Here is an 18662-nt window from a genome sequence, read left to right as displayed (position 1 = left end):
CTATGGCATGCTCTAATCTCTGTAATAAATTTTTATGGTCAACAGTATCAAAAGCAGCACTGAGGTCTAACAGAACAAGCACAGAGATGAGTCCACTGTCCGAGGCCATAAGAAGATCATTTGTAACCTTCACTAATGCTGTTTCTGTACTATGATGAATTCTAAAACCTGACTGAAACTCTTCAAATAGACCATTCCTCTGCAGATGATCAGTTAGCTGTTATACAACTACCCTTTCAAGAATTTTTGAGAGAAAAGGAAGGTTGGAGATTGGCCTATAATTAGCTAAGATAGCTGGGTCAAGTGATGGCTTTTTAAGTAATGGTTTAATTACTGCCACCTTAAAAGCCTGTGGTACATAGCCAACTAACAAAGATAGATTGATCATATTTAAGATCGAAGCATTAAATAATGGTAGGGCTTCCTTGAGCAGCCTGGTAGGAATGAGGTCTAATAAACATGTTGATGGTTTGGATGAAGTAACTAATGAAAATAACTCAGACAGAACAATCGGAGAGAAAGAGTCTAACCAAATACCGGCATCACTGAAAGCAGCCAAAGATAACGATACGTCTTTGGGATGGTTATGAGTAATTTTTTCTCTAATAGTTAAAATTTTGTTAGCAAAGAAAGTCATGAAGTCATTACTAGTTAAAGTTAATGGAATACTCAGCTCAATAGAGCTCTGACTCTTTGTCAGCCTGGCTACAGTGCTGAAAAGAAACCTGGGGTTGTTCTTATTTTCTTCAATTAGTGATGAGTAGAAAGATGTCCTAGCTTTACGAAGGGCTTTTTTATAGAGCAACAGACTCTTTTTCCAGGCTAAGTGAAGATCTTCTAAATTAGTGAGACGCCATTTCCTCTCCAACTTACGGGTTATCTGCTTTAAGCTACGAGTTTGTGAGTTATACCACGGAGTCAGGCACTTCTGATTTAAAGCTCTCTTTTTTAGAGGAGCTACAGCATCCAAAGTTGTCTTCAATGAGGATGTAAAACTATTGACGAGATACTCTATCTCACTTACAGAGTTTAGGTAGCTACTCTGCACTGTGTTGGTATATGGCATTAGAGAACATAAAGAAGGAATCATATCCTTAAACCTAGTTACAGCGCTTTCTGAAAGACTTCTAGTGTAATGAAACTTATTCCCCACTGCTGGGTAGTCCATCAGAGTAAATGTAAATGTTATTAAGAAATGATCAGACAGAAGGGAGTTTTCAGGGAATACTGTTAAGTCTTCTATTTCCATATCATAAGTCAGAACAAGATCTAAGATATGATTAAAGTGGTGGGTGGACTCATTTACTTTTTGAGCAAAGCCAATAGAGTCTAATAATAGATTAAATGCAGTGTTGAGGCTGTCATTCTCAGCATCTGTGTGGATGTTAAAATCGCCCACTATAATTATCTTATCTGAGCTAAGCACTAAGTCAGACAAAAGTTCTGAAAATTCACAGAGAAACTCACAGTAACGACCAGGTGGACGATAGATAATAACAAATAAAACTGTTTTTTGGGACTTCCAATTTGGATGGACAAGACTAAGAGTCAAGCTTTCAAATGAATTAAAGCTCTGTCTGGGTTTTTGATTAATTAATAAGCTGGAATGGAAGATTGCTGCTAATCCTCCGCCCCGGCCCGTGCTACGAGCATTCTGACAGTTAGTGTGACTCGGGGGTGTTGACTCATTTAAACTAACATATTCATCCTGCTGTAACCAGGTTTCTGTAAGGCAGAATAAATCAATATGTTGATCAATTATTATATCATTTACCAACAGGGACTTAGAAGAGAGAGACCTAATGTTTAATAGACCACATTTAACTGTTTTAGTCTGTGGTGCAGTTGAAGGTGCTATATTATTTTTTCTTTTTGAATTTTTATGCTTAAATAGATTTTTGCTGGTTATTGGTAGTCTGGGAGCAGGCACCGTCTCTACGGGGATGGGGTAATGAGGGGATGGCAGGGGGAGAGAAGCTGCAGAGAGGTGTGTAAGACTACAACTCTGCTTCCTGGTCCCAACCCTGGATAGTCACGGTTTGGAGGATTTAAGAAAATTGGCCAGATTTCTAGAAATGAGAGCTGCTCCATCCAAAGTGGGATGGATGCCGTCTCTCCTAACAAGACCAGGTTTTCCCCAGAAGCTTTGCCAATTATCTATGAAGCCCACCTCATTTTTTGGACACCACTCAGACAGCCAGCAATTCAAGGAGAACATGCGGCTAAACATGTCACTCCCGGTCCGATTGGGGAGGGGCCCAGAGAAAACTACAGAGTCCGACATTGTTTTTGCAAAGTTACACACCGATTTAATGTTAATTTTAGTGACCTCCGATTGGCGTAACCGGGTGTCATTACTGCCGACGTGAATTACAATCTTACCAAATTTACGCTTAGCCTTAGCCAGCAGTTTCAAATTTCCTTCAATGTCGCCTGCTCTGGCCCCCGGAAGACAATTGACTATGGTTGCTGGTGTCGCTAACTTCACATTTCTCAAAACAGAGTCGCCAATAACCAGAGTTTGATCCTCGGCGGGTGTGTCGTCGAGTGGGGAAAAACGGTTAGAGATGTGAACGGGTTGTTGGTGTACACGGGGCTTCTGTTTAGGGCTACGCTTCCTCCTCACAGTCACCCAGTCAGCCTGCTTTCCCGGCTGCTCGGGATCTGCCAGGGGGTAACTAACGGCGGCTAAGCTACCTTGGTCCGCACCGACTACAGGGGCCTGGCTAGCTGTAGAAGGAGGCTCAGCTCAAAAGGATTCTCTGGTCACATGGCCAGAGCCCTGGGTTTTGCCTTCAGGTTAGAGAGTCCGCCTGCCGTTCTGAGGATCGTAAGTATGTGTCCCGAGAGGAGCGAATGGGCGGAGTCAAACAGCACAATGCAGACTGTAGCCGCTACAGTGACAAGTTTACTCATATCCTTGAACAGTTTGTTGCTTGTACCTTTGGTTTGCCAGGTTCTCTGGAATACGCTGTGTAGAGCTCCTTGAACACTTTCTTGTTCTTGGCCTGGATAGTCTCCTCCTTGTAGATGTGGTCTATCTCTGATTGCCGACAACCGAACACCAGGGTCATGGGGCATGACTCAGTCCCTGAAGATGAAACATTGTCACTGTGTTGGTCTAAATGGAATTGTGCAGATTTGCAGTACATTGTGCAGGCTTGCAGTACATTGTGCAACTGTTAACTAAACATGTGACTGGAATTCCAATTGAATTATTACATTCAAAGTGCACACGTTGTTCACATGCACTGACCTCGTTTGAGGTCTCTGAATAAGGTAATGATAACTGACTTTTGAAAAATGATCAAGTAGCAGACAAACCTTTGTGCTCAAGGTCATATAGCCTCTGTTGCCAGAAGCTTCTGAATGGTGCAATACCCGTTCCTGGACCCACCAGGATACAAGGAGCATTGTGGTCTTGGGGAAGTTGGAAGGACGGTGCACTAAAACAATGCAATGTAATAAGTTGTCAAAGTAGCCATATATGCAAAAAAAAAACCCAAAACATTAAAATGTGATCAGATTCACGGGAAGATTATGTTAATGTTAACATAATTACCTTCGGACAAAACATGGTACCATCTCCCCCTTTTCTATCCTATTGAGCCAGGATGAACACACTCCATGGTGGACAGGGCCTGATCCATCTGAAAGGGAAATTACAAAACAAGCACTTTATCTATCCCTGTGCTCTGTCTGCTTTTGTTCAATCAGTCAAACCAATGTGATCTGTGAGCCTTCATCTAGATTTAAAACCTACAGTAAGTTAACTCTCTTCAAGGAAAATGTGTTATTATCCATTATTTATGCATTGATGTAAAGAGATTTAGACACATTACAACATACAGAGAGAAAGCAGGACTGACCAACTTGAATGTCTTAGGAAAAGAGTTGAAAATACCTCGTCAGTACCTCGTCTTTACCGATGTCTGACTTTAGTTTTAATCCCTCCGGTTTTGGTTTGCTGGATTTCAGTATTTTTTCAGTATAAGATTAATGATGTGTATCCCATTGCAAACAGTGTATTATCTTAGTTTCTCTTGTATCTATGAGGCCCCATGTTACACCCAGCAGAAAGCAGTGCAAACTAAGTCTAGTGTAAGTGCCTGTTTCATTCGCTGGAACTTGACCAGCATCCCAGATGGTGCTGCACAACCAGGGTTGTGCAGCTACTATATATACATTGACGTAATAATTCTGCAATAGATTTGGGTGCAACACAGATTTTCTTATTCCTCCTCGAGGACTGAAGTCATCCCTGGACATCATCCCCCCCAAAAAACTGTGCATTTGCAGGTCCTCCTTAGTAGTGGTAAACAAACAAATAAACTTAAACTAACTGTCTGGTCTGCCTAGTTTGTGGGTGGCTGACCTGACAGTAGTATCTGTACAGAATACTTACACAACCAGGGAGAACAGTGAGGTTTTACATGACCTGTTTCGAGCAGTTACTGAATAGCATCAGAGCCCCAGCAAACAGCTGTTTACCTCTGGTGGGGTATGAGACCACAGCTACAGTGAGATGAATCTCTCCTGGGTGCATGTCCGGAGACGAACTGATGGAGTAGTAGCGAGGCTGCAGTAGCGGCAGTTGGGTGAGTAGCAGAGTGGACGGCATCTGGATGGAAGGAAATTCCTCCAGTACCTCCACCATTGTGGGATTGTTGTACCATTTCCACTCTTCATACTCTTGCAAACCCTACAAAGGATATACAGGTGGAAACTTAGGATTTAAATCCTCTCCAAATAATATTTTGCAACATTTTTAGGAAGACAAAAAAAAACAAAAAAAAAACCAACAACAACTCATGTGCCATTAAGAAACAGAAGTCACAGTGGAGTGAAAAAACAAAACAAAAATATGCCTTCCTTTTTTAATAGTTTGCATAAGAGAGCAGGTGGCAGCCAACATTCACTGCCCAAATGTTTTATGTGTCATCTGTGACATTTGAATGTGACAAATTTAGAGCACTTACCACCAGAGTGGGAAAAAAAATTGCCAAGTTCCCAATATTTGCTTTGTGCTCAAGCTGTTACTGAGCAAAGTAGAACCCATTCAGAAGTCTTATCTGGTCAAACAGCAACAGTATTCCAAATCTCTGAGTTTCTTAGCCTTCATATAAAGTATGGGTTGTAAGACAAACAGTCTTCAATTAAAGCTTGATCAAATAATGGTCAGTTAAGGTTTGTGTGTGTGTGTGCTGGTCACTGAATCATTCACAAATCCAGACACTCCAATTCCTCAGTCAGCTTCTCAAGTCACAGAGAAACATGTTTTTCTGTGCATGGTCCAGTACCTCGGTTCCTCAGTGTTGAGGAGAATGCCAAGGGGATGGCCACACTTTACCTGACTGTGGGATGCAGATGGACAAGTTGTTTGCCTGGGAGATTGCCAAAACAAGACCTGGGGCAGTTCTGTAATTTGTGGATGCGATGACATGTGTCACTAACCACTGGAGCATATTTGTAGGGGTTTTTCTGCCTGCTGAACCCCACCCGGTAGTTTTATGTGGTGAGCGAACTCAAAGACTGACAGGAGATGGACTTAAAAACCAGATGCTGTATTAAGAGATGCCTACACTGATGTACAAAGTCAACTAAGACAGTGCTGGGATCTTCCAGAAGCAAAACGTCACATGCACCATTGCAACTGAGAGTCCCGACCTTAGGGCTATGCTGTTCTTAAGCCTGCACTCGGCCCACCCCCAGGTGGGCAGGTCTTGCCCTGCCGTGTGGATCAGTGGAGCTTTGTGATTGGCTGCAAATGGTGGTGAGTTGACGTGGTAAGCGGGTGACGTGATTGCGTTATGTTCACGCAGTATGTGTCATATCAAAACTTTGTGATGAATGTGTTTGTGTCAGCATGATAAGCAATAACAGAACATTTCATGGCGTTGATGTTTGTCCCAGACAGATATGAAGCACTTGGTTTAGATTGCATCAGTTTAGATTGCACGCAAATGATGACATTTGGGCATGCATTGTGACTGTATGTAAAGCAGTCAGGTCAAATCCAGTTTGTAATATTAAGTGGTCTGAGGACATTTGGATATGTGTCATGGGTACATTCCAACAAGCACATGCTTCAAAACTTGACTTCTCAAGTCCATTGATTCTCCACTGATTCCACAAAGATCACCAAAGAAACCTAAGCCACTGTTTTCTAAAACTCTACCCAGTGCCCAGTCCATGCAAGCATAATAAATAAAAGGTATAATATAAAGATTTCCAGTATGCTATCAGTTAACATAATATTAATATAACACAATGAAATTCACAAGACAACATAATGACAATGTTATTCAAGGGTCATCAGTATTTTGATAAAGAGAGGTGTCTGGTAACCTTTGCTTTAATCTAAGGGTTGATTAGTATGGTAGATGTAGCACTGCAGTACTGTGTCATTTCACTTTCTGAATTCACAAACCTTTTGTTTTTCCTTCTTGTGTTGGTGACATTGATTTGCTACATGAACATGTGAGTCACTGCTTGGCCTCAGTCAGCCTTTTCCACACATTGACAAAAATGGAGGCTGAATTGTGCGAAGCACCATAAGAGGGAATGACTCCAGGTTAAAGCTGCTTCAATTTGGCGCCAGCTCACTCCTACTTCATACAATATCATTAGCGCAAAGTGCACCAGACCAGCTTTCAGACAGAGGATGGCATCATCCGCGTTTTGATAGAAAACTGGAATGTTTTGTTACTGGCTCTCAAATGAAGAAAATAATTAAATAGGACATATTTTCCTCATAGCCTCCCAGCCCAGAGACGGCTCTAGCCATTTTGGTGTCCTAGATTATGGTTTGGTGCTCCCCCCCCCCCCCACACACACATGCACACACCAACCTGAACATTAATGTACAATAACTGTATGACAAATCGTGAAGGTTTTATTGTTAATCAAACACACAAACACACACTAAAATAACATAAATAACAATAAAAATAATTTAATGAAATAACAGACAAAACCAGAGTTCCTGTTTAGGTTTTGCGCAGATATTTAGAAAGTCCTGACAGTTCCCACAATATGAATAATAAAAAGGTGCCATGTATGTTCAAACAGTACAAAACAGTGCAGTCTAATATAAAAATAGAACACAAATGTTGAAGTGCAGGTTTATCTCAAAGTCAGTCCCAGTTAGAGCAAATATTTTTTCCATTGTCTTCAACATCATAAATAGAAATGGTGCTATGGTCAGTGAATACTTTGTACTTGTATTTTCTAACAATGAACCTTATAGAAGCAGAATATACAAACGAGACAACATAAGACTATAATGTAGTACTAAAATCTGATCCAAATTTGGTCTACCTTTAGACCCCCACCACACTTACATACGAATGAACACAAGCCATGCCGAATCAGGCAGAATATTTAAAAAACAGTATTCATGCCACATCTTGGGGGGGAATAAGAATTGCGTAGGACAGCCGTCAGACTACACAGACTATGTGCCAACCCTCTCCAACTGATTCGTGCACGTGCGCACAGCATGAGCCTTCGAACACGGTACAAATGTTGGTGGAACACGTTAGGATTACCCAGACAGCTGTCAAAATGCAGTGAGAATATGAGAAATGCATTACAATGCCATACGACTGAGGTCCAGTTGCGCTCGTGGTGCATTCAGGCGCAATCAGGACATTCGGCCGTGGCAGAAACATGCCAAACATCCTCCCGAACACGATCAGAATGTCACAAATGCCTTTTTTCACGCAGTCCAATTGCTTAGAATGCAGTCAGACGGCACTTCAACCGCTGTTTGATAGTTTTTCCACTTCAACTGAACCGCAACTGTTTTTAACATGTGCAAAACATTAGAGGCGGCCGCACAACTGTGCCCGACTCTTTAGACAGCACTCAAAATGCTCATTCGGCCTCTAGTGTAATGGGGGTATAACCGTCTACACTCTAAAAAATGAACCGCGGTCTCAATGAAAAAAAGTGATGTAATAATTTGCATAGATTTTTTTTTGTTATTTCACTTAACTAAAGTTATTTCAATTTAACTAGAGAAGTCTTGTGGCATTAACTCAGTTGAAAGTTGAAATAACTAAGTTGGAATAACTTTTAAAAATCTATGGAAATTGTTGCATCAGTTTTCCTTGTTGTGACAGCAGTTGCTTTTTTAGAGTGCACCTGTCTGCCTTATAACAACGGTGTGGGGGGTCCATCATGGTGCCTTGCAGCTCCACTATGAATAGCGATGTCACGTGAACTCTCTCTGAGGAGAATTTCTCCTCTGTATGCAGCTTTAAATTATACAGACAGTTTAAAAATAATACACTATATACTTATGGGATTTAGTGTATGAAGCTCCTGGTCTTGAGGCAAAATTACTTTATTCTAAAATATTACAAATAGTAAGTCAATAATAATATTATTAATAATAATATATTATTATTGTTTAATTTTAATTTAACTAAGTTCATCCCATTGAAATCGAGACCTCTTTTGCAAGGGAGACCTGAGCAGTTATAAAGTTTCCAATTCACCTAACCTACATGTCTTTAAATGTGATAGGAAACCGGAGCACCTGGAGGAAATCCACGCAAACATGGGGAGAACATGCAAACTCCACACAGAAAGGTCACATGTGGGAATCGATCCCATGACCTTCTTGGTGAGGCAAGAGTGCTAACCACTAATCCACCTTTTGCTGCCCTTTATTATTATTATTATTATTATTATTATTATTATTATTATTATTATTATTATTATTATTATTAAATATCTTATTTTTAATGAAAAAAATAAGATGAAAATCAGCACCTCCAATGGTTCTCGACCGGAAAAGGTGCCTTGCCCTCTTCAGGCTGGTGGAGTGTCCTTGCCTCAAGTGGAGGAGTTTAAGAACCTTTGGGTCTTGTTCACGAGCGAGGGACAGATGGAGCGTGAGATTGACAGACGGACTGTCGTGGTGAAGAGACAGCTGAGCAGGGGGGCAAAGCTCTCGATTTACCAATCGATCTAAGTTCTGACCCTCACCTATGGTAAGTAAGTAAGTAAGTAAGTAAGCTTTATTTATAAAGCGCCTTTCACAGACCAGGGTCACAAAGCGCTGCACATGGCATACAAAAATAATCTAAAAATAACATACGAAAACAATAAAATACAATATTAGGCTAAAAGCTAACTTAAAGAAATGCGTCTTTAGTTGCCTTCTAAAAGTATCTATACAATCCAGAGAACGAAGGGCACAGGGAAGCTCATTCCAGAGGTTAGGCGCCACCGCTTTAAAAGATCTGTCCCCGCGAGTTTTAAAACGGGTCCGAGGAACCATCACTAGACAAGACAAGATGGCGCCTGTGTGTGTTCCAGCTGCTGCTTGCCTGTTACCATGTCGTTTTTCTGTTATTTTCCTGATTGTGTGTGCTGTCATATCAGCTTTGACGGATAGCGATTGCGTGAGTGCAATGGTCATGAGATTTGGCTCATGACCGAAAGAACGAGATAGTGAGTACAAGTGGCCGAGATGAGTTTCCTCCGCAGGGTGGCTGGGTGCTCCCTTAGAGATAAGGTGAGGAGCTCGGTCACTCGGGAGGAGCTCGGAGTTGAGCCGCTGCTCCTCCATGTCGAAAGAAGCCAGCTGAGGTGGCTCGGGCATCTTTTCCGGATGCCCCCTGGACCCCTCGCTGGAGAGGTGTTCCGGGCACGTCCCATTGGGAGGAGGCCCTGGGGAAGACCCAGGACACGCTTGAGGGACTACGTCCCTCGGCTGGCTTGGGAACGCCTCGGGGTTCCCCCGGAGGAGCTGGGGGAGGTGTGTGTGGATCGGGAGGTCTGGGCGGCTTTGCTTGAGCTGCTGCCCCCGTGACCCAACTCTGGATAAAGTGGAAGAAAATGGATGGATGGATGGATCTTATTTTTTCAAAGTATTAGAATCTGATTATTATTATTATTATTATTATTATTATTATTATTATTATTATTATGTGCAAAAATGTCTTTAAAATGGTTACAAAACTGGACATTTAAGGGGTTTTGGGGCGGCTTTCCCACCCCTGCACCAGATGCCTGCAGAGTGTGTGTGTGCAGCTGCAGAGAGAGTTCTGTCTGTTCTTATCGACTCTTGGCCTCTCAAACAGCCAACCAGATCATCTTAAATAGACTTACTGCATATTAAAAGTGAAGCAGTGTGTTTGTGTATTAAAGAAAAACACACACAGTGTTGTGTGTTGACCACCGGAGAGAAAGAACGTGCACTTTTTAAAAAAGTGAATCAACTGACTGATCAATAACACCTTTATCGGACGGATTCCTATTGGATTTGATCAGCCAAAGCGTGGAGAGCAGATTTATTAGGCCGTTGGTGGCGTAGTTGTTTGCACATTGAACTGGGAGACTGGCAATCTTGGTTCGCTTGCTGATCGCAGCCAAGCTCCCACCTGGCACTTTGAACAGGTGTGCTGGGGAGAAGGACACACACGTGCTGTGGGTCCTTCTGGAAATATGCTGCTAAGTGCTTTCCTACCCACATTAAATAAAAACATCTTCTTCTTCCATGCAGGTTTGTGGAAAAGCTTCACACACCTGAGGCTGATTTTCACAGGCTGTGGTCACGATGTGCACGTGCTGTCAGGAAAGCTCCGAAACTCAATGACACACACAAAAAAAGATTTGACCACTTTAGAAAGAAAAACTGGACTTATATTATCAAGGATCTGTACTGTCCAATCACATTTTTATGTTTCTTGGACAATCAGAGAAGCGTTAATGTCGAGGGCTGAATTGTTTTATTTTGGGGGTGGGGGAGCTTGCAGTAGCACCCCTCCAGCAGGTGGCGCCCTTGGCGACCGCCTAAGTGGCGGTTCTACGCCAAGAGCTGGGTCTGTAGCTGTCACATGTACATTGCATTGTTTTAATGTTTTTGGCTTAGATCCGTGCTCAGAGATCAATGCAGTAGTGCTTTACAGTCTTTTTTTTTATATTTCTCCACGATTCATGGTGAAGCCAAATGTTAAGTGAATTTACCTTACTGAGGATCTCTAGTTTCTTTTTTTCTTCGTCAATGGTAGCCAGAGCAGCAAACTGTTGCAGCAGCACAGGACTTGGAGGAGTGGTGATGTCCAGGAAGTACTGGAAGGCCTGGTTGATGGTGCATGGAGGGATCCGCGTCTCTGCTGTCCAGTTACTGATTACACCTGTAAGAAAAATTACAGTCAAAGCTTTGCTCTATGTAATAATAACAATAATAATAATAATAAGAACAAGAAGAGCAATAAGCGCAGGTCTGAACACCAAAGTTATTGCATTTTCCGGAGCATAATTTGCACCTGTCAAAAATGTCTTTTGAAGAGGAAATAACATATACGTCGCACTGGAGTATAAGTCGCAGGGCCTCCCAAACTAGTAAAAAAAAAACAAAAAAAAAACACCTCATACTCTGGAAAATACTGTACCTTTCCCTTCATTTTAGCTCTATGATGTTGATCTATAATGGAGACTTTTGTGTCCCATTACTTTGGACATAATACAGGGGACACTGCTATGATGTCATGCTTGCATCTTTCTGTGTGTGGATCCATTTTTGTGAAAAGGACAACATTATTTGCCTGTCAATCAGGATGGTGTGATTTTTCTTCTGAAAGCAATTACCCATTAACAAAGCATACTCAGTGTTTGATACTTACATAATTGGTACCCCGTGAAGAGTAGAATATTGATGGTTATACTTGCCTATTATATCAGTATTGAGCCATTTTTTTTGTGAACACAATAACTCAGTCACAATACATTGCAGACACTCGAGACTCACAACATAGGTGTAATACCTGAAGAGTGAATGTATTTGTGAAGGGATAGTGCAAAATCATGAACATCCCCATACAGTGAAGTAAACAAGACAGAATGTAGCCATCAGCTAATTTCCATCTGTGGCTCTTGGTAGATGTTCCACAGCATGTTTTTGATTGTGGAAGGAAACTGGAGTGCCCGGAGGAAACCCACGCAGACACAGGGAGAACATGCATATTACACACAGAAAGGGTGGGAAGCGATCCCACAACCTTCTTGCTGTGAGGCATCCGTACAAGCCACAAAGCCACCATGCCCCCATTACATATAGGCGTTATATTTTTGAGTTGTCTGGTGGTTATACTCCTTTCAGCTCGGGGTCACCACAGTGGTAGTGATCTATGTTAGGATTTGGCATACATTTTACACCGGATGCCCTTCCTGAACCAACTCCAGTACTACATGGAGGAACATCTAGAGCTGCTGGTGTTGCTCAGTGACGTCCCAGGCAAGTACTAATCAGGGCTTACACTACTTAACTTCTACGATCTGACAGGTTGAGGTGTGAACAGAGTGGCATAGCTGCAGTAACTATGTTGTATACTTAAATATTTATATTTATATAACGGCTGAGTGGATCCTTGTCATTTGATTGGTGCTTTGTATGTCACATGACATGGATTAATTCATCTCATTTGGGTTGCATTGCATTTAGAGTGCAGCTTGGTTCCATTTAGAGTGCAAATTTGGTTCCATACATTTGGTACCATGGCATTCGCCACACACAGGCAAACACGCGCGCACACATGCACGCGCACATGTCCTCGTGCATGTGCATGTACGCGTGCCCACACGTCATTGTGCACGCACATGCACGCGCACCCGCACATGCGCACACACACACACACACACACACACAAAACAAATCCACTCTGCTGTCTGGAGGCTGTTGGCAAGAACTTGTAATGAAAAGCTGGACTAATTTCTTATGTGATTTTTTTTTTTGCTGCACTGATGTTGTACAGTCTTTTTTTGGTAGCAGTACATGCACGCACAAGCGCCAACCAGGCTGCGTGTGCGCGCGCGGGGGACGACTCTCCTGAGACATAATTTGATTAAGCTAACTGACGCTGCTAATTCTTATAAGACACACACACACACACACACACACACACACACACACACAAAACAAATCCACTGTGGTGTCTGGAGGCTGTTAGTAGGAAGAAAGAATGGAAAAACTGTGCTCATTTTTTTTTCTTTCCCATGTCTGCATATATAGTAATGGCAAATGCCACACTGGCAGAACCATTTATGAACAGTAATACACATATATGCAATTTATTCTTGCAAGACAGAAGGTATGTAGTGCGTGAGTGAACGTGGTGTGCGTGTGTGACCCCCATCCGCCCTTCCTGATCAGCCTACACCATCCTACTCAAAGCCAACCAATAACGTCTATCAGGAAGGGCCGACCACTAAAACAACACAAAGACAGAATGTTATGTTGAATGATATGTTCCAGCTTTCACCTCATGAAATATTTGTACTTTGAACTCAAACATTCATTATTTGTATCTGTATAACATAACTGACTGTTCTTGGGAACATAACTCAATAACAGTGTATGTTAAACACTTAATACACCATGTCTACCCTGTGGAGAGTACATGATGGCATTTTTTAATGATGACACAAATTGCTTGATGTATACAAATACACTTATATAGGCAGCTTATTCTGATAAGTCAGTCACACAGCTATATCTGAGAAGCATTTGAAATCAAATATACATGCAGTAAAACTTGCATATAATAGATTCAAGTGGACCAGCAAATTTTGTCCGTTATGACTGAAATCTGTTATATGTATAAAACAGACAAAATCCATTATATTTATTATGTAATGGGTTAGTTATACCCAGGAGGCGCTGAATGATCTACGGGGAATCCTTAATTGGGACCTGCCTCATTTAATAACCGTGTCAAAAATTCCTCTGAAAAAAATTAAAACTTGCCTTAAATAAGCAGTGGACATTATATACATTAAAAAGTTTACATTTGGTCGAGTCACTCTTTTTTCTAAATCCACTGCGTACAGAGTGGTACCTTAAAATCCGAAACCCTGATTTATGCTTTTGCAGCTCTGTACCTCCATCCCATGCAATGACGATAATGTGTATGACAGTTTTAAAGTTCTCCATCACAGTTGTTCTGGATTATGCTTTTTCTGGATTTTTTTTTCTGGATTTTCTGGATTAATTTGTCCCTCAACGAGCTCTGCTTTCTACAACCTCCAAATCAAACGTAAGGTGAGAATTTCCTCCATGAATTGCTGGTGTTTTCATCTGTGCATTGCAAAAACTTTTAAAATATGACGGGACAGAAAGGAGTGAAAATGTAAAAGTGATCACAACCTTTTGCGATGTCCGATGTAGCAGGTGCACAGACTGCAGGTCCCGTTGGTTTGAAAAAAATAATCGCAGAGTGTCAGTGCTGAACTTTTAATTTCTTACAGTACCTCTGTTACTGGGCACGTCAAAACTGCTCCGTCCGGTACATGTGAGGGATTTTTAATGGGAATGCATTGCAATCAGATGGGACGTTTTGTCCGATGTGAGGGAAAATCCTTATACAAAATCCAGTATATACAGTGTTTATTACATGGAAAACCATACAAAAGCACTGGGACTTTTGCTTTTGTCCGGTGAATGCGAATATCCGGTTTATACAATGACGGTTTAGGCGAGTTTTACTGTATAACTTTGGCACAGCACATGAAAGTCCTGATTTGCTCGAATCCTTCTTGCAACCATCACAGCAGACAGCTTGATGACAAAGATTTCACAATGTATGGATATCATGTTTTGAGTTTCCATATACTGTAGTGACACAGATATGACTGCGTTATGGTTTCATCTCCCTCTCTCCCGCTCTCGCTTTGTGTATTTAAATGATAAATATTACATATTTAACCAAGTTCAATTATTGTTAAAGGATGAAGCAACCCTAAATGTGCCTAAAGGTTTTGCACAGTACTGTATATGACAGATATTTATGATGACAAAAATAAATTATAAAATGAATACATTTTTTATTCTTTTGTTAGTTTTTGTTGTCCTGACGTCATATCTAGCCTGATGGAATATTTAGTTTATCATGACTTTGCTCACTCACCCAGTGCAGTGGTCCTCTTATCTAGGAACTCAATTTTCACTATTTGATTTACAGGCGGTGCATCCTCTAGTTTGTCGATGAGAGATGTCACCAAATCCTCATGATTGCCAGAGAAGATGCCCAGATGGTCACCAGGCTGGTATCGCAGGGCGTCATGGTCATTTGTGTGGAGACGTACAAATATGGTGGAGCGACTGCAAGAACGAACAGCAATTTAGAGAACAAAACCACACATTATAAAGTCCGCTCCAGATAGAAAACATGCCATCAAAAATAGAATTATAGTTTTCCACACCAAGAGTTCATTAGAGTCAATATTTCACACATATTCCACATGACTTTTTTTCTGCAAAAGTATATCATGGATTATGATTTACTTACGTAGATTTGTGACTCTGTAAATTTTGAGATTCAAGCATTTTTGCTCCAAACACCCTCTTCTTGTGGACGCTGTACAATGCTGTTGGCACATAAAAGCAAACATTAAAGTGCACAGCAGTTGCAGTGCATTGTACAGTAGTGTTCAGAATAATAGTAGTGCTATGTGACTAAAAAGATTAATCCAGGTTTTGAGTATATTTCTTACTGTTACATGGGAAACAAGGTACCAGTAGATTCAGATTCTCACAAATCCGACAAGACCAAGACCATACCATTCATGATATGCACACTCTTAAGGCTATGAAATTAGACTATTAGTAAAAAAGTAGAAAAGGGGTGTTCACAATAACAGTAGTGTGGCATTCAGTCAGTGAGTTTGTCAATTTTGTGGAACAAACAGGTGTGAATCAGGTGTCCCCTATGTAAGGATGAAGCCAGCACCTGTTGAACATGCTTTTCTCTTTGAAAGCCTGAGAAAAATGGGACGTTCAAGACATTGTTCAGAAGAACAGCGTAGTTTGATTAAAAAGTTGATTAGAGAGTGGAAAACTTATACGCAGGTGCAAAAAATTATAGACTGTTCATCTACAATGATCTCCAATGCTTTAAAATGGACAAAAAAAAAAAAAAAACAGAGACGCATGGAAGAAAACGGAAAACAACCATCAAAATGGACAGAAGAATAACCAGTATGGCAAAGGCTCACCCATTGATCAGCTCCAGGATGATCAAAGACAGTCTGGAGTTACCTGTAAGTGCTGTGACAGTTAGAAGACGCCTGTGTGAAGCTAATTTATTTGCAAGAATCCCCCGCAAAGTCCCTCTGTTAAATAAAAGACATATGCAGAAGAGGTTACAATTTGCCAAAGAACACATTAACTGGCCTAAAGAGAAATGGAGGAATATTTTGTGGACTGATGAGAGTAAAATTGTTCTTTTTGGGTCCAAGGGCCACAGACAGTTTGTGAGACGACCCCCAAACTCTGAATTCAAGCCACAGTTCACAGTGAAGACAGTGAAGCATGGTGGTGTAAGCATCATGATATGGGCATGTTTCTCCTACTATGGTGTTGAGCCTATATATCGCATACCAGGTATCATGGATCAGTTTGGATATGTCAAAATACTTGAAGAGGTCATGTTGCCTTATGCTGAAGAGGACATGCCCTTGAAATGGGTGTTTCAACAAGACAATGACCCCAAGCACACTAGTAAACAAGCAAAATCTTGGTTCCAAACCAACAAAATGAATGCCTCACAGATGTGAAGAAATCATGAAAAACTGTGGTTATACAACTAAATACTAATAATAATAATAATACATTTTATTTGTATAGCGCTTTTCTAGACACACTCAAATACTAGTTTAGTGATTCACAGGATTGATAAAAAAAGCAGTTTGAACATAACAGTTTTGAGTTTGTAACGTCAACAGCAGATGCTACTATTATTGTGAACACCCCCTTTTCTACTTTTTTTTACTAATAGCCCAATTTCATAGCCTTAAGAGTGAGCATATCATGAATGCTTGGTCTTGTTGAATTTGTGAGAATCTACTGAATCTACTAATCATTGTTTCCCATGTAACAATAAGAAATATACTCAAAACCTGGATTAATCTTTTTAGTCACACAGCACTACTATTATTCTGAACACTACTGTATGTTACTGCACTGAAACATTTGAATGTATTATTACCTCCACCAATGAAGTTGGAGGAGGTTATGTTATCGCCCCTGTTTGTTTGTTGGTTTGTTTGTTTGTCTGTCTGCTTGTGAACGGCCTGGAGTCCACAATTATTTTCAAGGGAATAGGTCAAATGACAAAGTCAGGACAAACATTGAATACATTTTCAAAAATTCAAAAATGTCAAAAAAGATCAAATTTCTTTCATATTTAAGAGCGTTATGTAGGATGGCATCCTTTATCGACTGACAAAGTATGATCCAGATCACAGATTTTGTGGCCATTTAAATTTAACATTGTAAACCACATTTAATGTATATTTTACATTATATCTTCATCCAGTGTGCCCCAATCGCTCTTATATTTGAAAGTGAGGTGCAGGCTAGCACTCACTATCACCTCACAAAGTTTGATCCGGACTGTGTATTTTGTGGACATTTGACTTTAATATTGAAAAGTCCATTTGATGTGCATTTCGCATTATATCTCAATCAAAAGTGCTTCAATCACTCTCATTTCTCAGCACTCTCAATGAATAGATTAGGTTTGAGCCACATCTGATCCGTATTGCGAATTTAGCGGATATTTGATTCTTTTTAACACCGAAAAGCCCTTTTGATTAATATTTTTGTATTATATGTTAGCTTATGAAAAACCAAACAGGACTTTGACCTTGAAAATTTTTTCCAAGGTAAAAATTTGTGGAATTGGAAAATAGCGTTGGTGGAGGTTTGCTCTCTAGTTATTATTATTATTATTATTATTATTATTATTAGTAGTAGTAGTAGTAGTAGTAGTAGTAGTAGTAGTAGTAGCGAACCAGCACACAGCAGTAGCACGTATGAGGGTATAGTTTTCATACTTATGAGTTCGTCCGTCCATCCATGTGTGAAGAAAATTATTTATTTTGAGCTGATTTTGACCAAATGTAGTGAAATATTGGAGGGTCAGCCAAAGATAAAGTGATTTGATTTTGAGAAAAATAGGTTAAAGTGTGAAGCGCTTTGAGGCGACTTTGTTGTGATCTGGTGCTATATAAATAAATTGAATTGTGAACTGTATCCTCTGAGGTCGTCAAAATGAGAAGTGCGCATGTTAAAGTGCATAATACATCATCATAATAATAATAATAACAGCAACAACACTTTTATTGGACAATCCAAACTAATGTAAGGATTAATTTTTTGTTTTGTTTTGTTTTTGATGAACCTGAACCAAAGAGGAAATAACTGTGTGGGCGCTAAAAGTAAAAAGTGAGGGCGCTCAGCTTTTCTTAGCTACAGTGGAGAGCTCCAGTGAAAAAAAAGATTGAGAATCACTACTTCAGATCATCAAAATTGGTTCTAAAGTGTCTTGCCAAGATGTCGGGCTTATTGATCATTTGTTCAGTCTGTGGAACTCCATTCTGATTAAAGGTATTAATTACCTCATTTGGTATTTTGATGATGTGTTGGATCAGTCTAAAACCTCTTAGAATTATTCAATTGGGTTGAAATCTGGTGATCGTGAAGATGACTGTGTGTGTTTCACGCTATTTTCGGACTTATCAAGCATTCAGTGAACCTTGGTGCCTTGTAGATGAGGGCATTCATTTTGCTTCAGTGTTGTATAGAACATGTCATCAATCTTTTATCACATGGTTGCAATAAGCACCATTCTGAATCTTGCATCGTG

General features: G+C 40.5%; 1 protein-coding gene across 1 annotated transcript in view; it reads right to left on the bottom strand.

Annotated features, from left to right (window-relative positions):
* Positions 1–18662, bottom strand: part of nos1 (nitric oxide synthase 1 (neuronal)) — a 158387-nt gene that overhangs the window by 21749 nt on the left and 117976 nt on the right. The window contains 7 exon segments of the mRNA XM_034170884.1: positions 2943–3091; positions 3325–3446; positions 3563–3650; positions 4492–4702; positions 10984–11153; positions 14922–15115; positions 15303–15381. Coding sequence (XP_034026775.1) covers positions 2943–3091; positions 3325–3446; positions 3563–3650; positions 4492–4702; positions 10984–11153; positions 14922–15115; positions 15303–15381 — 1013 coding nt within the window.

Source organism: Thalassophryne amazonica, chromosome 5 (assembly GCF_902500255.1).
Source record: "Thalassophryne amazonica chromosome 5, fThaAma1.1, whole genome shotgun sequence".
Taxonomy (NCBI): domain Eukaryota; kingdom Metazoa; phylum Chordata; class Actinopteri; order Batrachoidiformes; family Batrachoididae; genus Thalassophryne; species Thalassophryne amazonica.
The sequence above is the reverse complement of the archived record's forward strand: the minus strand, read 5'-3'. Positions and strand labels throughout refer to the sequence as shown.